Below are 22843 nucleotides of genomic sequence, written 5' to 3' on the forward strand. Positions count from 1 at the left end.
AAGCAAACCAAAGCCACGCTATTCCCTGTATCCTTCCAGCTGGGACTGTCTTGGTCTGTTTCCCCACATTGCTTCTACTACCTCTTGCATGCCCCCCACCGTCCCGCTATTTGCTTACTTACCAAAAGCACTTTGGATATTTTCATCAGTGGTACTCATGAGATCTTTCCAGATTTCATTAGAACTTTCCAGATGTCATCTTCTGGGACCTCTAAGAGGTGACACTTCTGCCTACTCTACTTCTTGAGATGCTCCGGCGTCTGGCCTCTGAAAAACAACACCGTCTTCTTAACTGCACCCCACCTCGCCCCCTGCCTCCTCCTGCCAAGTGCTTCCTAGACTGTGGGTACTCTAACAGCAAGGATTGTGTATGTTATGCTCCCACTGTGTTCCTACACCTGTCACTGGACTCGGTATCTGATTGATGAAAAGTTATGGGGTGAACAAATGAACAACTGTACACAATTGTTGCCTGGCTGTGGACAGTACACTACTGCACAGGGGAAAGTGAGTGTGTGATCAGAGCTGCAGGCAGCTGAAAGAGCTGGGATAGTAAAACCTGGTGGGAACCAGGGCTTTCTCCTTCTTTCTTCCTCCCTGGCAGCTAACCCAGGAGGGCACAAAATCGGATCCACTGGCTAACTCTGGCTCAGGGCTTTTAATTGCAAATGACCCATGAGCTAAGATTGTTGCTTTGAAAAACTCATTTTCATTTTATTTGAAAGATGGTGATGGAGTTGGAGATTGAGTTCATCTCTCGGTTTACTCCCCAAACCCCTGCAGAGTAGAGAATTCCAGCCAGGTGCCCCATGTGGGCAGTAAGGACACAAGCCCTTGAGCCATCAGCAGCAGCTTTTCAGGGACTGCATGGGCAGAAAGCAGAGTGGGGGAGCCAGGTCTAGAACCTGGTCACTTCTATGAATGATGTGAGTCCTCCAATGGTGTCTACGACACTGTGTCAAGTGCTTGTCCCCAGAATGAGTTTTAGATTTTTAAATGGTTGAAACAGAATGATGCTGTGAAATCAAATGTGAATTCCCAAGAAACGTTTTATTGACATGCGGTCCTAATGTTTATTGCCTATGACTGCCATGCAGAGACTAGATCGCATGGCCCACAAAACATAATACACTATCTAGCCCTTAACTAAAGCAAGTTTGCTGTCCCCTGGTCTACCTGTGCTTAGTTTACAAGTTGATTCCTACATGAATTATGCCCAAACACATTCATCTTTAAGTCTGTTTTCTAGTCTCAAGTCTGCTCCCAGAAATCAGGCTCCTGTGTTCCACCCTGGTCACCGTGTTCCCACCCTACTTTTCATTGTCATGGAAGCGAACCCTTGACAAAGCAGCTGCCACCTGCGGCTTCCCACTGTGTGCCTGGTAACACTCCCAGCTCAGCCTGCTCCTCTAGGTCCTCCGCAGCTGACGCACCACAGCTTCGCTTGGTACCTATCGCTCCTGCATGGTCCTCTGGGCCAGCTTTGTGCTTGCAGTCTCCCTGAGCCACCTGTGCGGTTCGTTTCTGCGGGACACATCTGCGCCTCTGGCATTTACAGCTTACTCATCCTTTAGGTTGGCGACCTCAAACGCCTCCGTGCCCTGACAGCCGCTGGCGGCTCTTCCTCTGACCTCAAACGCCTCCGTGCCGTGACAGCCACTGGCGACTCTTCCTCTGAGAATACCTTACTTTGTGTTGCGTGCCTTTTGATCTAACATGGTCTTCCAGTTTCGGCTTCTTCCCTTCTCTATGAAAATTCACTAGGTGCAGGAATTGTGTTCTGTGTTTCTAAGCTTCTAGTGAAAATCTCAGCCGGGGCTGTGAATTCTTGTCAAATCTGAGAACTGCCTGCACTCAAGCACAAACGCCACTGAACTCACTTTAGGCTCACCTTTATAGCACACGCCGCGTTCCAGGCGGTCTCACGCCCGAGGCTGGCAGTCCAGGCAAACACGTGGGTGACAAGCGCGTTCCTCCAGCCACGCCTCTGTCCACCGTGATTGGCGGACCCAACGCTCCAATCAGCCCTCCCCGCCTCTTTCAGCAGCAGCCAATCACAGGCCTCGAACGCCTCCTGACTACTAGACACTGTTTACTAACATCGAAGCTGGGGAATAAGGGGTGTGACCGTTCTGGGGAGGTCAGGGAAGAGAGAGCCCTGACTGCGCGTGCGCATCCCGGGAGGTGGGCGGGGCAGAACCTAGGTCCTGACCAATCCGAACGACCATGCTCCTCCTTCTCCTGCCTCCCCGCCAAGCAACAACAATTCGAGGAGCGGGGCGAGGCTGCTCCGGAAACGTCAGGATGGATTGCCCAATGGGCGACGGCGCTGGCAGACGCGCGCGCCCTGCGCCCTATGGGCGGCGGCGGGACGAATGGCTGCCCTACCTTGCTGGCTGAGGGCGGAGCGGCCCTGAGGAGGAGGCGGTGGAGCCGGTGGCCGCTTGGTTGCGCGGTACTAGCGGTGCCCGTCGGAGGGGGAGGAGGCGGAGGAGCGAGCCGTGCGGCCAGAGCGGGAAAAAGACTCGTCTTCGCGTCCGAGTTCGGAAGCCGCCGCGCCCCGGCTCCTGGGGCTGCCGCCGGGGGCTGCGAGGGGCCAGGCGTCCGCTGTGCCCCGCGTTTCCCCCTCGGAACGACCCGCGGGATCCGAGAGAAGGGAGAAGATGGAGGAGAAGGGCGGCAGCGGCGACGGCGCCGCGGGGACCAGCGGGGACGGCGGCGACGGGGGAGAGCAGCTCCTCACGGTGAAGCACGAGCTGCGGACCGGTGAGCGACCCCGCCCTCTGCCGGCCGGGCCCGGGTGCCCTGTGGGGGCCGGCGGCTGCCCGCCCGCGGCCGGGGGACACCTGGGTGGGCTGGGCCTGGCGGGCGCCACGGGGCAGCCACGGGGGTCTCGGGTGGCGAGGGGCGCGTCCTGGGTGGTGGGCGGGCGCAGAAAGTTTTCCAGATCCCAGGACCCGCGGGGTCGTGGCCCTTGCAGCAGTCGATCAGCGTCTCTAGCTCCCGTGTCCGAGGATGCCTCGTCCCCCTTGCCCCGCACAGGTGACACAGCTGTCACTGCATCCTGTCTGAGGCCAAAGGTGCGCCTTCCTGCGAGTGAGGTGCGTGGCGCTGCAGTTGGACGGCATGACTCACTTCTGCATCCCGCCGCTGCCCTGCGGTGGTCCTGGTGTGGGTGTGGGGTTGGGGACCATCCTCCCCCTAAGATGCTGTGGTCGCTCACCACTCCCCTAAGGCTGTTAGCGACTCTCGGTGCGAGAAAGGGGGCGGGGGAGGGGAGACTCACAGGCTTCGGGGACTGAGGGCTCTTCTTGGTAAATATCAGGAAATACTACACTTGGCCCTGGAGTTTCTTTCAGTCTCTGGAGAATTAAAAAGCCATAGGTAAATGGGACGGACAGAAGGGGGGTTCTAGGCTTTGCGCCTGTTCAGTAACCCTGCTGGCTGTCGCTCCTGGCGGAAAATGTGCGTTTGGACCCGTCCTTACGGTGTGGATTTATGGAGGAGCCCAGTCTCCCACGAGAGATAGCTTTCCATTTCTGAGCCACACGATGCATGGCTAGTGTTCTGCCGTGGGCTGAGGCTGTGGGTCCGGGCCGTTGTGGTAGTTTGGGATGCTCCTAGATCGTGCAGACCCCAAGCGCCAGGGGCTGGTTCCAGTTGGAACAGGTTGTGAAGTATGTGCTCTCAGCTCGTCCTATCTGTTTTTGTTATTTCTTTCTGGTGAGTTTGCCAAATAGCATTTCGTCAGGTGCTGCATGTGGTCACTTAATAGAAGAGAGATGTGAAATCCATGTTTCCTCAGATGGGCATTTTTAAACGTTGTTTTTATGGTCCTTGTGAGTCGATTCTGTCTTTAGCCTGTTCACTCTATTTTTGAGTTCCCACATAACCCGTGCGGGTACAGTTTTTTTTTCCTCCCTCAAAAGAGAGGGGATATTTTCTAGGGGACAGGAAATGTTACTCAGTATGCAGTTACACAGTATTAATATCTGACTTGTGTCAAGTGCTTTCTGGTATTGAGATTTTGATTTTTTTCCTTATCTTACATAATGATTCACTGTTTTATATATGTAGAATTGTACAGCAAAAGCTCTTAAGTCGAATGTTCCTTAGTCACTGACCGTGGTGCAGCAAGCTGTGTTTGTTAAATGACCAAGGAGCAAACTGCCTGCTTGCTGTTGGGAGTTGACCAAATGTGCTGTTTCTGGATTTTGCAAACAATGCTAGTTTTTGAGAAAACAATGAGTCCTGCTCAAGTCCCCCTTCTCTACTCACAGTGTGAATCATAGCTTCAAGTTTGCATGTTAGACTTTTCTTTCCTGATAGATGATGACATTATACTGAATTCATTAGCACTGTTAACTAACTGTCAAGGGAAACGAAGAGTCATCTTGGTTTGTTGTTGAACACTGGGATGACTGACCGGATATAGTTATTTCTAGAATATAGCTTGAAAGAGTCTTTAGCCAACTGTGCTCCTCTCAGCCCAGGATGCTATAATAGGCACTGAAGTCATTTGATCTGATGGTGTCCCTTCTTAAAGTGGGGACAAGCATATAGACAGTTGATAACTGCACATTTGCACAGAACCCGGTATCGTGTTCCAGAGGATGAAGCAGCAGCAACAGCACAAGTCCTGGGGAAGGACATGGAAAGGCTGCGGTTGGGTAGACCCAATGGCGTGTCCTACCTGGGCATGGAGTTGGAATCCCAACTCTGGCGTTTATTAGATATGTAGAATTGGGCAAGCTGCTTCCCCTCTTCAGACCCACTTTCATCTACCGCATGGGATAGTTGAATGAGACACTGGACATGTAGCTAATCAGCTATGTGGTAGGCACTCTGGGTATGTTGGCCGAGCACCTAAAAATCACTTCCTGGCAGTGTGTAAAAGTGTGAAAATTAATCTAGTGTGTTGGGAAGCAGCTCACTCCCAGGGTGCCTGGCTGTAAGCTTGCTTTGTGCACATCCTGCCTTCTCCAGTGCAGTGTAGACGTCTTGCTGTCCTTGGTGCTGCCCTGGCCTGTATGTGTCTCTCCCGGAGCCTTTGGCTTATGGGGCTATAGCAGTTGATGGACTTGCCTGTGCTAGACTGTGTGGTCCTTGAGGGCAGATGCCATGCCCAATGTGCGCCTGGCAGCCATAGTGTATGTAGGGACTCAAGGATTTGCCGAGTGAGTTCAAGTGGGTGAGAATCCAGGAGCGAGTCCAGTACTCCCCAGGCCTTGAAGGTCTTAGGGTGACAGACTGAGGTTGGTGGGACTGATGATCCCAAAAGCTATTAAGAAAATGCCCTGTCCCTTGGCAATAGAGAGTGAAGCCAAATGAAGTGGTACTTTGGATTTATTGTGATAGGCATAATAATACACCAAGTATAAAGCTAGTGAAGGTGGTAGTAGGACTTTAACTTTCAGATCATCAAATCTAACTCTCTTAAACAGCAATAAAAGAGGGGTCTTATTGGAATGGTAGTGAGTTGCCTACCCATATTCAGTAAGTATTTTGTTACCTCTTAGGAATGGAGTGCTGTTTTAGATGCCAGGAGAAAAGACTAAAGCCATCTCTCTGTGGGAAGGGCATGATTGCTACAGAACCACTGGGACCAGACTGCACTTTCTATTCTCTCCATCTTGTAGCCGTGCTTGTCTCAGTGGGTTGATTTCTTCCTTCTCCTCTGCTGTCTAGACACACCCCAGGTGTTACATCATTCATCTTTGGATACTGCAGAGAACCCATGTCCTCCTCCATCTTTGCTACAAAATTCTCAGGGAAGAGCTCCTGTGGCCTGGCTCTGGTCAGGTTTCTCCTCTGGCCAGTAGCCACTACAGTAAAGGCAAAGGTGGGGCTCGGTCCTTAGAAGCGAAAGGTTGCTGGAAGATAGCTCCCTAGCTTGTGTCATTAAATGGTTAGAGCCTCACCCAGGAGAGGATTGAACAAGGTTAGCTGTGGTAGTCGCAGTGGCTTCAAGTGGTCTGGTTTCCCTGGGGCACCAATTCGGGAACCACTGGGCTGGATTATTTGAAGTTGTAGTCAGGACATCAGCCAGAACTGTGTTCTCTTCATCTCTTGTCCAATGCTGGTGGATCCCCTCCCAGGACGTGTCCCCTGTGGCTTCTCAGCCCAGGGACTGCTCCACAGGGCTGCTGGAGAGCCTGGCTCGGGGTGGTTGCTTCCCTCCATGGTCACAGTCTTTTGTGGTAAGTAGCTTTATGGAGACAGAATCGGTAGTACACAGCTCACATGCTCTGAGTGTGCAGTGTGGCAGCTTTTAGGAGATGGATGGAGCTGTTGGCACACTCTAGTTTTATTTATACAATTTTAAATATAATGTCTTTTTCTAAAGTTTACGAGAGAAATGGGGAGAGAGGGAGAAATTTCATCCACTGGTTGATTTCTCAAAGATCCACAATGACCAGGGCTAGGCATGGCCAGAGCTGTGGGGCAGGGACTGTGCGTGTATACCTACCTGTCTTCTAGGTGGGTGACGGATGTCACTTTATCTGGGCTGTTCTCACTGTCTCCTGGGACCTGTGTTATCTGGAAGCTGGAGTCAGGAGCAGGGGCCAGGAGTCACATCCAAGTGCTCTGGTGTGGCCGAGCAGTGGTCCCTACAATCTAATTTTCAAGCATTTTTGTCACCCTGAGAAAAAGCCCCATGTCCATTTCTATCATTTTATTCCCATCACTCATCCTCAGCAACCATCAGTTTATTTTCTATCTCTGTGTATTTGTCTGCTGTACCAGTTGCATTTAATGGAGTTACACAATTGTAGTCTTTTGTGACTGACTGCTTTCACTGAACAGCATGTCCAACTCTTAATTTTCTTTAGTGGACAAATTGTATTGGTTGTGCTGTATTTTGATTATCCATTCACCAGTTGATTGCCATTTGGGTTGTTTCCACATTTTGGCTGTCTGACCAGTGCTACTGAGCGCTTTGTGGACATGGTTCTGTGTGGACCTGTGTCTGCCTATCTCTTTCTTTCTTTAAAAATTTATTTGTTTGTTTATTCATTTGGAAGGCAGATTTACAGAAAGAAGGAGACAGAGAAAGATTTTCCATCCCCTGGTTCACTTCTCAGGTGCCCACAACAGCTGGGGCTGAGTTAGGAGTCAGGAGCCAGGAGCTTCTTCAAGATCTCCACATGGCCATCCCTCTGCTGCTTTCCCAGGCCATAAGCAGGGAGCTGGGTCAGACATGGAGCAGTCGGGACATGACCAGCGCCGTATGGATTGTGGGCACTGTAGGCAGAGCGTGAACATGTAATAGCACCGCACCAGCCGGACCTGTGTTTTCATTGTCTCTCAGGTTTATACCAGCAATAAACCTGGGACACATGGTGTGCTCATGTTTAACTCTGTAACAAACTGCCTAAGTGTTTTTCAAAGTGGCTGTATCTTTTCCTGCCAACAATGTCTAAAAAATTAATTTTGTTTTCCTCTTTTTTTGCATTTAAAAACATTTTTGATGTTTATTACGAAGGTGAGCAGATTACAGCCCCATCTGGGCCTCTGATTCTTATTGGAATAGGGTTGTGTGGTGGGTGAAATATAAGTTTCAATTTTCCCTGCTGTGGGGATGGGGCAGGGTGAGGGAGTACTGTATCAGTGGAGGGCTTTACTTCCTAAACAGCCTAGCCAGCACTTACTGCTTTTTATATGTAGATGTCCTGGAGCTGTGAAGTGGTGTTTCGTTGTAGTTTTTATTTGGTTTTTAACTAATGACCTTAAGTATCCTTTGGTTCTAACATGGGTCATTCTTTGTTTCTAGAAAGGTTTATTCTGGGCCCTATGCAGTAGCTTAGTGGCTAAATCCTCATCTTGCATGCACTGGGATCCCATACAGGTGTTGGTTCATGTCCTGGCAGCTCTACTTCCCACCCAACTTCCTGCTTTTGGTTTGGGAAGACATTAGAGGACGCCCCAAAGCCTTGAGACTCTGCATTCGTATGAGAGGTCCTGGCTCCCGGCTTCAGATTGGGTCAGCTCCAGCCGTTGTGGCCACTTGGGGAGTGAATTGTCGGACGGAAGATCTTTCTGTATCTCATTCTCTCTGTAAATCTGCCTTTCCAATAAAAAAAAAAAATAAATCTTTAAAAAAATGCTTATTCAGACTCTTTGTTCATTTTTTGAATTACCTAATTTTAAAAAATTATTGAAGTTTGAGAGTTTTAAGTGTATTCAGGACTTAAGTCCCTTAGCAGATACATGATTTGTAATTATTTTCCCCATAATACAAAAGTTATATTTTTATTTTTTGGAAGCATACGGAGAAACATAAAAATCTTTAATTTTAGGCCTGGTGCGATAGCATAGTGGTTAAACTCCTCGCCTTGAATGCAGTAGGATCCTATATAGGCACCAGTTTTAATCCTGACGCCTCACTTCCTGTCCCATTCCCTGCCTGTGGCCTGGGAAAGCAGTGAAGGATGGCCCAAAGCCTCGAGATCCTGCACCCATGTCGGAGACCCGGAAGATGCTCCTGGCTCAGCTCCGGGCATTGCGGCTACTTGGGGAGTGAACCATCGGACAGAAGATCTTCCTCTCTGTCTCTCCTCCTCTCTCTGTATATCTGCCTTTCCAATAAAAATAAATCTTTAAACAAAAGTCTTTAATTTTGATGAAATCTAATTAATATTTTTTCTCCCAATTTTCCCCCTTCTGTGTGTGTGTGTATGTGATATCTGAGCATGACTGATGCAAAGTCATAAAGATTAGTGCTTCTGATTTCAGTCTTCACATTTAGAGATTATATTTTGAGTAAAGTGTGTTTATGGTGTGAGGTAGTGGTGTGGGTTCATTCTTCTGCGTAAGGATATCTAGTTGTCCAGGTGTATTTGTTGGAAAGACTGTTCTTTTTGCATTTTATTGTTTTGGAATCCTTGTTGAAAATCAGTTGGTCATCTGTGTATGAGTTTATTTGACTCTCAGCTCTGGTCCACTGTTCTCTCCTTCCTCATGCCAGTAGCACACTAACTTGATTACTGGAGCTTTTGTAGTAACGTTTAGAATTGGTAAGAATAAATCTCCCAGTTCTGTTCTTCATTTTGAAGGTTGTTTTCGTTATTCTCTATTTTAGAAAAGATTTGCTGGTTTCTGCAAAGAAGCTAACTGATTGAATTCTGATGGGGAGTATATTGATTTATAGATCAGTTATAGTTGATATCTTTCTGCTGTTTTAGGTCTTCTTTCATTTCCTGCAAAGTGTTTTATAATTTTTAGAATGTGTTTACTTCTTTTGTTAAATATATTTTAAAATATGTATTTGTTTTTATTGGAAAGGCAGATTCAAAGAGAGGACAGAGAGAGTGAAAATTCTCCCATCTGCTGGTACACTCCCTAAATGGATACAATGGCCAGAGCTGAGCCAATTCAAAGCCAGGAGCCAGGAGCTTCTTCCGTGTCTCCCACGCAGGTGCAGGTTCCCAAGGCTTTGGGCCGTCCTCTTTTGCTTCCTTAGGCCATAAGCAGAGAACTGGATGGGAAGTGGGGCCACCGAGACAGATTGTATCCACGTGTGGTGCTTGTAAGGGGAGGATTAGTTGACTGAACTGTTGTACCATGCCCTTCTTACATTAAATTTACTCAGAAGTATCTTACTCTCTGTGATACTGTTATTTATAAATGGAAGTTTTAAAATTCCATTTTTGTATTGTTCAATTTGAGTGTGTAGGGACAATCTTGTGTAGTAAGCCTTACTGTATTGGTTTATTAGAACTAAGGATCTTTTTAGTGGATGGCTTGGTGTTTCCTATTCACAAAATCATATCATCTGTGAATAGTGATAATTTTACTTCTTTCACTTCAGTCTGAATGTCTTTAGTTTCATTTTTATTGTTTAGTTGGCCTGGCTAGATTCAGTACAGTACTCAAGAGTAAAATAGACATCTTGTTTCTGATGTTGGGGGCCAGGGTTTAATTTTCCACCCTAAGTATTTGAATAGTTATGGGTTTTTCATGAACGCCCTTTAGCAGGATGAGGAATTTCTCTTTCATTCCAAGTTCGTGGTTTTTTTAATCATGAGAGGACGTTCGATTTTTATCACATTTCTGCCTATATTGAGATGATCATTGGTGTGATTTTACTTTAATTAATTGTGGGGGATCAATCCAACCTTGCATTCCTGGGATAAATTTCACCTGGTCATATTATCTGGTGTGCTTACTAACACAAAACTGCTGCTTGTGGAAATCCTGATGTAGAGCAAAGTCGAACGTGGTGATTGGCTTTTAGAGACCATTCTGTGGAAGGATATGTGAAGAATTCCACTGAAAAAGAACATTTCCCTACTTTTTTTTTTAAATACAGTTGCACTTACAATGATTTAACTTGTAATTAGCTCTTTGGGAACTTTTACCTACAGTAAAATACATTGAAAGACTTCAGTGAGTCTTAGTTCCCTGAGTACAATGCAGCTTTCCTTTTAAAATTCATGTATGAGGGCCCAGTGCGATAACTCAATGGCTAAATCCTCACCTTGCAAGCACTTGGATTCCATAAGGGTACCAGTTCATGTCCCAGCTGCTCCGCTTGCTTTCCAGCTCCCTGCTTGTGGCCTGGGAAAGCAGTGGAAAATGGCTGAAAGCCTTGAGACCCTGAACCTTCTGGGAGACCCAGAAGAAGCTCCTGGCTTTGGATCAGCTCAGTTCTGGTCATTGCAGCCACCTGGGAAGGGAACTAGCAAATGGAAATCTCTTTGTAAATCTGCCTTTCCAATAAAAACAAATCTTAAAAAAAAAAAACAAACAAACAACTGTGTGTGTGTGTTTAATAGAACTTGTGCCTTTTTTCACACTTGGCTCACTCTGAGAGGAGTAGATTTTGTGGGATGCATTGGAAAGTTAGAACTCAGATCTTGGAAGAAAAGCCCTTTTCACTTTATCATGAGTTTTAGAGATTAAGAAAGTGGTCTCTTAGGGAACAGAAGTTAGTATCTCAATTCTCAAGCCTAGGGGGATTCAGCTGTATTTTGGAATATGTTATCTGTAGGGGGAGCGAGACCTCAAGGGCCAAGTCTGATACTGTAGAAGAACCAAGTTAACTTCCGCTAAGCAAGGAAGTGTGTTGAAACCTCAGCTTCCTGGAGACAAGTGGTTGGATGGGCAGGATTAAGTTCTTCCTTGAGAAAGAGAAGCTGATGCTTGGTGCAAAGTCCTCTGGAGAAAATCTGGCATATCAACATGATGTGTTGGTTGCAGATTCGTGGGAGACATACTATGAAGCGGTGTCAATCGCAAATGTGGTGGGAGGGAGAGCTTGTCGCCTTTGGGCTCCTGCAATGATTTGCAGATCAGTCTGTGCACCTCAGAGGTGTGGTCACTCCTCCATGTGTCTTGGTGGGCAAGGGAGATGAATAGGGTCTAAAATGGAAACTTGCCTTCCTTGTGTATGTCTGGCAATATCCTGCTTGGTTCAATCGTTGCTCTTTCTCTAAAAACCAAGTGAGTCCTCTGGATTTTATATATTCCTAAAGTTGTAAGTGAGCTGACTCATTTTTCTTTCTTTCTTTCTTTTTTTTTTTTTTTTAATATTCATTAGGCATTCTCTTGTAACTGGGGAGAGAAAGTTTTTGATTTTTAGTACAGTACTGCAAGGCTTTTATTTCACACTCAAGTTTTTGTGTAGGTGTGGCTTTTTATATAATCATGTATTCTTGACAAGAAATTGTGTAAATATTTTTGTGTATCAAATTATTTGCAGTATAGAAAGTGAACTTGGTACTTAAAATAATTCTGTCATTAAGTCTTATGTTTAAAAACAAAACATTAGGTTTTACATTTGTGGCTCTCATTGTTACTTTGTAGATATGCCTTCCTTACAATTTAGGTAGCTGCAACACAGGTCGATGTGAAGCCTTGATGGTAGGCTGATAATGACAGCCACCATTCCTGGAACCCTGTGACTGTATTACATACTACCTGGCAAAAAAGATAACCTTGAAGATGTGTTTGAGTATCCTGAGTTGGGAGATTATCTTGGATTATACAAGTCTGGGGTCCTTGTGAGAGGGAGCTGCAGAAAGTGATGTGCAGATGGAAGCAGAGCAAGAGAAGGAGCTGGGATGAGGACCCAGAGCTGAGAGTGCTGCTGAAGGAGGAGGCTGGCCCAGAGCTCAGGAATGGGGCAACCTGCAGAAACTGGGGACAGATTCCTTCCTGGCTTGTCCACAGGGAACACAGCTCTGCTGTCATCTTCATTTTAGCTCCCCTAGATGCATTTTCACGCTTAGGATCTTCAAAGAAGATCAGAGAAAACGTTTGCATTGGTTGTAAGCCGTGGAATTTTTCTGTTAATTTCTGCATTATGATAGGGAACCAGTGCATTTTACTGCAGCTTGAGCCAGTCCTGGCTTCAGCCAGAGCTGGGTAATAAGATGTGAAGCAGGCACTATTCAAGCAGTTATTTCAGTGGAAAAGGGAAGCAGACACTGTGTTTTGTTGAGGCCAAATGGTGTCCTCTCCATGGAATCCCCGAGGAGACATTCCTTGCTGCTCTTGGTGCCAAGCCTTGTTAGGCTGCATCGGACCAGCTGTCCCGTTTTTCATAGGAACACTCTGAAGTGGCTCCTGGAGCAGCCTTGTTTTATCAGCACAGGGACCAGAAGGCTTCACATCTCAGGCCCACAACCACATGAAAGTACAGTTTGCTGCATCTTGAGCCATTTTGTGCTCTTATTCTTGTTATTTTTCTGTATTTTTATGCTTTAAGATTTATTTATTTTTATTGGAAAGTCAGATATACAGAGAGGAAGAGCTTCCGTCTGATGATTCAGTCCCACATCCAGAGCTCAGCCGATCTAAAGCCAGGAGCCAGGAGTTTTTTCCTGGTCTCCCACATGGGTGCACGGTCCCAAGGCTTTGGGCTATCCTTGTCTGCTTTCCCAGGCCACCATAGGAAGCTGGTTGGGAAGTGAGACCTCCAGAACATGAAGTGGCGCCTATATGGGATCCCAGTGCATTCAAGGCTACTGTGCTGGTTGCTCTTCTTATGCTCAAAGCCATCCTTGTAATCTGCCCTGAATAATTTCTGGACCAAGGCAGGAACAAGATAAATACATGGTCAGATGCGCATACTGTGAAAGAGCACATGTAAATATAAGTAATATGGAAAGTAGGGAAGATACTTGATATTTTAGCCTGTATTTGTCTTCTTAAGTAAAATCTGCCTTGTGGTCTGTATGTGATCATTCTGTTTCTCCAGAGGAAACAAGGAAAAAGTGAGTATTTTGATTAGTTGATAACACTTTTCCTGTTAAAAGTACCTAGTGCTCAGTTTGTAACCAAGTTTAGGATCCTGAAGGTGCCAGGGTAGAGATTAGACCCAGGTTTGCCTTGTCCCGGGCGGTTTCCCACTTATGTGGACTGTCCCATCATGCTCAGTCATTGGACGCACTTGGTGCTCTAATCACATCAGTCATCTGCTGTGGCATTGTGGGTATTCCCTAAAGGATTTAGGATCTGTAGCAAGGATAAGGTCATGCTTTGTGCCTGACTCTGTGTGCTTGCACTGACCCACTCCCATGATCTGTGCCTGTTTTTCCCGTAAACGTGTCACTTGTTTTTAAGGAAACAAAAGTAGGGCTAGCATGGAAACAAATTTATTGGGGCCACATGCCAATTAACTCATAACTTTGATCTAATTTTGCTATGAATCACTTGAGCCAAATAGCCACGGTTGCATCGAGGATTTAGTAGACTTTGCTATGTCCTGCATTGTCATAGATGTTGAACATTTGTAGGGGACATTTTAGGGATAGCTCCTGTCAGCATTGACCTTGAAGATGTAATCACCCAACTCTCAGTATGATTGCAAGGGTGCTAACCTCTGAAGATGTTCAAGATTTTGTGAGAAAGGCTGATATTGAGTGCCATTCATGAATAATGTGTCATAATATTGATAAATAATGACACTTATAGTGTTGTAACTATTAACAAGTGCCATTACCTAATCAAGTGGGGACTGTGAGTCTGTGTCTAGGAAGCATGATGCCTAAGCAGAGACCCTGGTCATCATAGGGAGGAGCAAGAACAAAACATTTCTGCTGAAGGAAGTATCCCAGATGGTCCTGAAATGTGAACCAGCTCGGCACCCCAGGATTCCTGCTGGAAAGGCCTCTGGCTCAAGCATCACAACCCAAGCCAGGAAGCACAGGAGAGAGGACTGGCAAGGGAGCCAGGGCTGTGGGATGCAGGCTCTTGTAGGTTACAGCCTGAACTGGGACACCACTGCAGGATTTTTAATTAGGAGTGACAAAATTAAGTTTTGCATTTTGAGATGTGACTGTCATTACTGTGGGGAGAATAGGATGAAAGACAGTGCAAAAGGAGACAAGTTAGGATGCTGCTGCCGTTCTGAGAAAGTGGAGAGTAGGGTCAGCTCACAGTGGGACCCGGCAAGGAGAGCATATTGAGATGAGTCAGGTATGGGGCTGGGCTTTCTGGCTAGCACAAGTACTGTTAGTGAAAGTGGTTGCTGCCTAAGAAAGGATGGCACACTGAGTGGCCTGTAGGTACTCCCATTTGTTGTTTCACAAGCTTAGATGTCTTCATGTCTGGTTGGGTCCTCTGCTCAAGGTACCAGAGGCGGAAATCAAGGAGTTAGCCAGACTGAGTGCTTGGCTGGAGGTCCTGGGTAAAAATCCTCTTCAGGCTCATTCTCTTTGGTTGCATTTAGTTCTTGCAGTCGTCTGTGTGAAGTCCTAGTTTCTTTGTTGACTCTGCAAGGGAACCAAACCACTCTCAGCTCCTAGAGGCCTCTCACGTGGTCCCTCCTATTTTCAGGTCAGCAGGAGCATCTTGAAGCAGTCTCATTGTCTGACTTCCAGACCATCTCTATCCTTTTGGCCCAGATTTAAAGAAGCCCAGATGGGATTAGTTTGGGACTCCCTGGATACTTTTTCTATCATGAGATCAACTTAAATACACCTGCCAAATTCCTTTGCCATGAAAGTGATGTCATTATATCCACTCATTAAGGGGGACAAGGTCATACAAAGGTTCAGATCATTGGGGTCATCCTAGAATTATGCCTTGGATATATTTTGGGACCAGGGACAGGAAATGTAGGATTCAATTTTAACAGAATAAATGGGTTGGAGGTGTTCTTGATGCATTCTGATGGACAAATATGTATTTGGTAACCTGCATATTGAAAGCTTATTATGTGCTACTTAGTAGATGCTTTCATAAATTGATTGGATTCACACAGCAACCCTGTGAAGTGAGTACTTTTTTTTTTCTTAAGATTTATTTATTTTGGGACCGGCGCGGTGGCACAGTGGTTAAAGTCCTCGCCTTGCAGGCCCGGGATCCCATATGGGCGCCGGTTCTATCCCCGCAGCCCCACTTCCCTTCCAGCTCCCTGCCTGTGGCCTGGGAAAGCAGTGGAGGACGGCCCAAAGCTTTGGGACCCTGCAACCGCGTGGGAGACCCAGAAGAGGCTCCTGGCTTCGGTTCGGCATAGCATTGGCCGTTGTGCTCACTTCGGGAGTGAATCATTGGACGGAAGATCTTCCTCTCTGTCTCTCCTCTCTGTATATCCGCCTTTCCAATTAAAAAAATAATAATAAAAATAAATCTTAAAAAGATTTATTTATTTTTGTTGCAAAGTCAGATAGAGAGGAGGAGAGACAGAGAAGATCTTCCATCTGATGATTCACTCCCCAAGTGACTGCAATAGCTGGAGCTGAGCCAATCCGAAGCCAGGAGCTTCTTCCAGGTCTCCCAGGCAGGTGTAGGGTCCCAAGGCTTTGGCTCATCCTCCATTGTTTTCCCAGGCCACAGGCAGGGAGCTGGATGGGAAGTGGGGCTGCCGGGATTAGAACCAGCACCCAATGGGATCCTGGCACGTTCAGGACAAGGACTTTGGCCACTAAGCCACCACGCTGGGCCAGAATATTGTGTTTTTAGTTCCAACTCTGCGGAGGAGGAAACTGAGTGTTTGGTCACCCAGGTTACCCAGGAAATAAGTTGAAGGATTGGTTTAGCATCAAGGGCATTCTAGAACATTGTGCTTTATGTCACTGGGTAATATGGATCTGGAGCTTATAGTAAAGAGACTTGGGTTCCAGGTAAAAATCTTGGTGTTATGGTTGTCATGGTGGCATGTGATACTAGCATGGTAGGTAAAATCACCTTTCAGAGAGGTTGTAGAATGGAAAGAGAGGGGGACCTCTGCATAACTGCTGCAAATGTGAAGAATAGAAAAGGAGTTAAGAAAGGACACGGGGAGAAATGTCTAGAAGGAATGTCCGAGAAGATCTAGGGAGGTTGTGTTGCAGAAGGCAAGGAGCAGGGGTGCCTGAAGGGGACAGGGTGTGCTTGTATCTAGTTACCACCTGGAAACTTTCTCAAGAGCAGTTATGGAAGAGTTGGCGTGTGGGGGCAGCCAGAGTGCACAGGCTTGAGGCGTGAGTGTAGGTGAAGACAGCAAAGAGACTTGGTTCTGGAAGGAATTCAAGAGAGGAGCCTGGCTGGAGAGGTGTGTGGAAGTCAGGAAGGATTAATTAATTGACTGATTAATTTATATTTTATTCATGCAGGTAGAGTACACAGAGAGGGAGATACAGATAAAAGAGAGATCTTCCATCCACTAGTTCACTCATCAAATGGAAACAATGAGTGGGGCTGGACCAGGTCGAAGCCAGGAACCAAGAGCTTCTCCCCAGTCTCCCATATGGGTTCAGGGTCCCAAGCACTTGGGCCATTTTCTACTGCTTTTCCCAGGCAGATTAACAGGGAGCTAGATTAGAAGTGGAGCAGCTGGACTGTAACTGTTGCCCATGTGGGATTCTGGTGTCTTAGGAGGTGGTTTTACTGCTGTGTCACAACACTAGCCCCAGGGAGGGTTTATTTTTTTATTTCCTTGTTTTAGGATGAGTGATGCTAGAACATTCTTAAGTGTCACGAGCCTGGAGCCATCAAAGATTGAGAAATTGAGACTACATCTTGCAGTCTTTGGTACAGAAATTTTTGCTGCTTGGGATGCCCGTGTCTCATTACAGTGCTGGAATTTGCTTTGGATTTTAGCGTCCTGCTTATGCACACTAACATAGGTATCAGGTGATGGCTTAAGTGGGTGGGTCTGTGTCAGCTGGCCTTTGCCTGGCCCAACCCCCAGCTGTTTCAGGCATTTGGAGATTGAACTAGCAGATAGAAGATATCTCTCTCCACAGTGGACAAATGAAGGTGCCAGGATCCCCGAGAAGGGGACGGGATTCAGTACACGTGAAGCGTGACCTCTGATGACAGAATTGTTTCGATTAGGACAGTAGAGATGAGGGCGAGAGACAGTTGGCATGTGTAGATGTGGGGACAAGGAGAAATGGCAGTTGTGAGAGCATGTTTTTTCCCCCTTCTCTGTGAATTGTGAATTGTGAAGAAAAGGCAGTTTTTTATTTAAGAAGGGAAAAATAGCTTCATTGTTTTGTTCTGATCTTTTCAAAAACATGCCTAGACAGAGGAAGACACCCAGAAAGCTGACCAGAGTCCCATGCCCTAAGCTACAAGTTAACAGAATGCTGGGGGGCGGCCTGCAGGAAGAGGCTTCGGCTCTCTGCTGGGGTCAGCCCCACGAGTGCGCTGTTGGGATCGTGTGTGGGGGTCAGCCCCTGGAGTGTACTCTCTGGATCACGTCAGAAGCCTTTGTAAGCTTCATGTTCTTTTTTTGACTTTTTGAAGTATTTTATATTTAGTTCAGTTCTTCTCAGTTAAATTTATTTGGTACATGTATGTTGAGGGGTGGAATTATGCTGTTTGTTATTGCTTTATAAGCATTGTTTTCTTACTGACTCAGCTTTCATATTGGCTGCATCATGTAATTCCAGAGTCAGTTGGATAAGTAAACAGTGTTGTTTTATGCCCCAGAAGTACAGTGTATCCTCAGGATAGGTGACCCCAGCAATGTGAGGAAAGTGGACAGTATTGTTTTAAAGTACACAGATATTAAATATGACTTTGTTCTGCCTCCAGCCGAATGCTGTCCAGAGCTATGGTCTGAGGCCCAACCACAAATCTAAACAGCTTCAGAATGGCTTACCACCTGGCAGCGATAAGGAACCTGGTGTGCTTACTGGTTAGCTTGGACCCTGTAGACGGGTGTGAAGATTTTACATTTCAGAGTAATGCATGTGCTGTCAGCACTAGTTTGGAGACTCCCTAAACTGAAGCCCATCTGGTCAATTGTTGTGTTATTTCCCCTCCTTACGAAAATTAAGCTCAAACGACAGAATGAGATTGTTTTCTTCATAGCACACAGTTGTTACCTTTTGACTGGAGCTAAATTAGTCCAAAAAAATGTCTGCCTGGTAATTTTTTGAGTAATGCAAGACAGAATTTTGGAAGGAAAGCTGTTTATGACCTGATTAGGGTGGTCGCAGTAAATGAGATGCTAACTACGTTTTTCCTAGTTAGTGTTTGAAAAGCAAATCCAGGCATATTAAATAAAGATGGCTGAGTCAGAGTTCGTTCATCACCTGTTGGCAGAATCTTCCACTTCCTAAGTGACTTCTTGCTTTCCTTTCCTTCCCTTTTCTGCAAGTTCTCCTCCCGCAGACCCCTTTGGGTTGAGGCAGCAGTGAAGGCTCAGGTGTGTGGGCCACTGCACCTCAGGTGGGAGACCGGGATTAAGTTTCTGGCTCTACACTGTTCTTGGGAGATCCGATAATGTCATGATTTGAGCTACTAACTGGATATCCGCTGTTTTAGCTCCTCATCAATTGCTTCCAGTAGCCGACTGAGCATGAGACACTGGGTGGTCCACAGATACTTTGGAAGCTCAAGTTCAGTAGAGCGTCCCCCCGCCCCCGGCCTTATGTGTTTTATTTGCTGGCATCATCCTTTATTTCTGCCAAGACCCTCTTGCTGGAAACACCCTAGGCTTCTTCCTCTCCTGTACTCTATCCCCACACACCCAATTGCTCTCTCAATTGTGTGAGTTATAATTCTGAAAAATCTTGTGTCTTCCTCACCATTGCCGTGTTCAGAGTCCTAGTTGTGTCTGCGCTAATGACAGTGAATCATTTATTGAGCTGTGCGAGCCAGGTCTCTGGCAAGCTTTGTGTGTGTGTGTGTGTGTGTGTGTGTGTGTTTTGTAATTCTCAGAGCACATCTGCGTGATGAGTGTTCTTTCTGACACCTCTCGTGCACATCCTGTCTACCTTGCTTTGTGGCTCTGGTCCATAGTTTCAGGTTGGCTGCTGCTTGCTTTAGATTGTGAGTGTGTAACTTCAGGCACACATACTGCATGTTTTCCATTGTCTGCCCCAGGACTGTGACTCCCACTCCAAGGCACAGGACCTTGGTGGAAGCTGACTCTGCCAGTGCAAATGCCTATCCTAGAAGCATAAGGATTTTAATGCCAACCTTCAATAATGGGGCATGGGAGCAGATGAGAAATGCTTCTCTGTAATCCTTCCTAGAGTGGGGCCTTCAGAGGCGTTGCATCATTGTTCAGAAGGTCCAGAGTGGGTGGAGTTGATAGTACCTCCTTGAACTGGGTTTTTCTTTATCCCTTATTTGTTTGCTCCATTCCTCTTTATTGCTTCTCTGTGGAATTACCTTTGAATTAGACTGCTATGCTTGATTCCCAGCTAGGATGGCAATCATCAGCTGGGTCTGGGAAGCATACTATTGAGTGGAGTATTGGAGTGGATCACTGGCTGGGGAAACTGTGACCCAGACACCATGGCAGGTGGGAGTGGGTGCTGCTAACACCTGACGTGTGTGATAGCACATGTCTCAGCTGTTACTGTCAGGGGATTGGCACTGGCCTTGGATGGAAAATGAATAATCGGGTGGTGAAGTAGCACTTGGACTTGAGTGGCATAGGGACAGTGGCAGTTATTTGCTCTGCATTGACTGACTTAGCTTTGAAAACAACAAGTTAGCTAGTCATCAGCACAGGACCTGCTGCAAATGGAGGGCCTCATGGGCATCCTTTGGAAAGGGCCTCATTGCATGTGGCCATAAAACTGAGTGGGCTGAAAAACCAGGTCCAGAATTTAATCCAAGGATGGCTGAGCTCTGCACCACTTCTGTAATGGATTTGCGTACTATCAGTACTGGAATGATGAATTGGAATTACATTCCCCAGAACTCTCTTCTGCCTTCCAGCTTAGCATTGGTCCCAGAGCCGTTTTCAGTGCGATTTGAAAAGCAGAAGTGAAGCAGCACTGTATTTCTTTCACATGGAAGTGTTGGTGAGGGCAGTGCACAGCTGCAGCTGCCACACCTTGTTGCCAGTCGGCCTTCTCCCACCGTTGGCATGGAGCAGTGGCCAGGCTTGCAGCCCCCTTAGCTGCTGTTGGAGTCCCCCTCTGAGCCAAATGTGTGGCCTTTCTGCAGGTGCCTGCGTCGTCCAATGGGAGATGTACAGATGCTGGGAGTCAGACATGGTCTCTTATTTGGCCTTGTGGGTTTCAGCTGTCTTTCGAATTCCAGGTTCTCCTTGCTCTTACTGGCGTCCTCTCCTGCTTTCCTTTCTAATTGCCTGCTCTTTTGTGCTTAGGCTCAGCTCCAGGTATGGAAGCAGTTGTCTCAAATAGACTAACCAGTTTGTTTGCATGCCTGTATGGCACAGAAGTTCCTTATTCTCTTTCTTTGTGGTTCTGCTTGTCCTGTGCACCTTGATATGTCCAGGGTCCTAGTCAGGACCCCAAAGGGGAAAATGTAGAACCCTGAGAAGTTAACATCTAAGTAGATGAATTTGAGCCTGAAATCCCTTTTAAAATATATTTTGTTTATTTGTTTATTTATTTTATTTAAAGGCATTGGTTTGCTTGCTGGATGCCCACAGTGACAGGTTGGGACAGGAACTGGAACTCCATCCAGGTCTCCCACATGGATGGCAGGGTCCAAGTACTTGATCCATTACCTGCTGCCTCCTGAGGTATTCATTATCGGGAGCTGCTATTAGAAGCTGGAATAGAGAATGCAGGACCTACAGTGTTCCTTGCCATGCTAAATCCCACTCTCACCCTGAGAGTCTTGAGCCTGATTTTCCCTGTATTCTCTGGCCAGACCAGTCTCTTGTTAGATGAGAGAGCAGCTGTCTCATTTGGAGACCATATGTGGGTCTTGTTGAGGTGGCTATCCCATAAAGTGGTGCATGCTCCTCAAGGTATGTGACCCCGTGCTTCCTGCCCCATCTCCTTACCCTGCTGCGTCTAGAACAATATTAGCCTTGGTGTTGTCTCACCAGGATGTGTTATTACTGTTCTTGTAGAAAATATTTAGGCCAGTAATTCCAGGATCAGTTAATATGTACCCTTAGGAACAGGAGGAACGAGTGGATCTGAAGATATTGGATGCAGCAAGGGTGGCAGAATAATAAGGCTGAAAAGGTATTATTATATAACTAATATGTTTATTAATATTAAACTTATTAATGTGGAAGTACTATTCATATTTATCTCAGTGTTTAATATCCTGGTAACCTGTTCTTGATAGGTTGCTGGGATAGTTTCTTGTAGCTTGGACATGAATATGGCACACAATAAGTTAGATGAATATTCAAAAGGTGGGCAGAGTATTGAGGTCAGAAGTTGCAGGAGAGAGAATATTATTATGTAATGAAAGAGAATGCTCTATCTGACTACATTCTTCAGGAGAGTCCAAAGAAAACCTTTTAGTCACCACAGTAAGAAAGAATGCAGTGAGAGGAGAAAGGCTGGAGCTGACTGAGGTGCATCCGTGAAGCTGTTCCTTTCTCTTCCTATAAATAATAGGATTCCAGAGTGGCAGAGGCCAAATGATGGTAATGAGCATTGCAGGCAAGGTGTGGAAGTGCTGTCATGGGCCAGAGTGGCATTCAGGGAGCCCTGACCCTCTGAGACCTGGGGCACAGCAGTGGCTCCTCAGGCCTGGGCCTAGGAGGATGGCTGGCCAACCAGAATGTTGCTACTTTGGGTGACCCCTCCCTCCCTCAAGGCTGTGAGGCTTTGGCTGCCTTGTCTTTGTCAAGCTCTGGTGGCTGTAGATGCCCGCTAAGCCTTTTTTCACCCTGCACTGAGGCAATAAGGAGCTTGCCAGTGGATTCCTGAGTTGCCAATGGGTTGCTACCTGTCACCATGATGTGGTGACTCCAGCTCCCACTGGGAGGTCCCAGCACTGTGAGCAGGGTCCTGTGAGTTGCCTCTGACACACCTCATTCAGGCTCCCCCATGTCGGCCTTGACTCTCGTGGTCCCCATGGTGTTTGGCCTCAGGGTCACTGACTGTGTGCCTTTCCCTGCCAGCCCCAGGGCTTCTCTGGTGCCCACCCATCAAGAGATGTAGGTGGGAGGAGTACAGGCATATGCACTGGGGAAGGATGAGGAAGCTTCTGCCTCCCAAAGGCAGCCTTCTGTAGGGGGACAGCAGCCAAAGGAAGGATGCTTCTCCATGTCTTTGTGCAGACAAGGCCAAGAGCATTCCATTTATTCCTCAGAGTCCTGGCAGGAGTCAGCATTGGTTGTCCACAGCAGTGGCCATCTCACAAGGCGACCCTCATACTGGTTCATGTTCCTGTCCAGTTTCACCCTCCTTGGTTCTCCTCCTTGAATTAAATTTCCTGTATACAAAACCTCTTGTGATGCTCTGTTTTGGGAAAGAGTTCAGGCTCAGACAAGTACAACTGTGTGGATGTCTGTCTGCTTACCCTTCTACCTGCCTCCCCCCAATCTACCAGCAAACTGGCTATCCAGTTGTACAGTCATACATCCAATCATGAGATTATATATGAAAAATGAGAGTGGGAGAAATAATCAGCCCGACTTTAATAGAGGGGGATATCTTGAGGTTTTAACTGAGTTTATTTGAATGAAATTATATTCTCTGCTTCCTTTGTTATTTTCTCTAACGAT

The 22843-nt window shown here is 46.7% G+C and overlaps 1 protein-coding gene across 6 annotated transcripts in view; it reads left to right on the forward strand.

Annotated features, from left to right (window-relative positions):
• The first annotated feature begins 2376 nt into the window (after nt 1-2376).
• Nucleotides 2377-22843, forward strand: part of RPS6KA5 (ribosomal protein S6 kinase A5) — a 133194-nt gene continuing 112727 nt past the window's right edge. For all 6 annotated transcript variants that reach the window (XM_040975158.1, XM_040975157.1, XM_040975161.1 and 3 more), the window contains exon 1: nt 2377-2766. In XM_040975158.1, coding sequence (XP_040831092.1) covers nt 2664-2766 — 103 coding nt within the window. In that variant the 5' untranslated portion in view covers nt 2377-2663. The remainder of the gene's footprint in view (nt 2767-22843) is intronic.

Source organism: Ochotona curzoniae, unplaced genomic scaffold (genome assembly GCF_017591425.1).
Source record: "Ochotona curzoniae isolate NIBS_2020 unplaced genomic scaffold, NIBS_Ocur_1.0 contig_2688, whole genome shotgun sequence".
In the NCBI taxonomy this organism is placed as follows: domain Eukaryota; kingdom Metazoa; phylum Chordata; class Mammalia; order Lagomorpha; family Ochotonidae; genus Ochotona; species Ochotona curzoniae.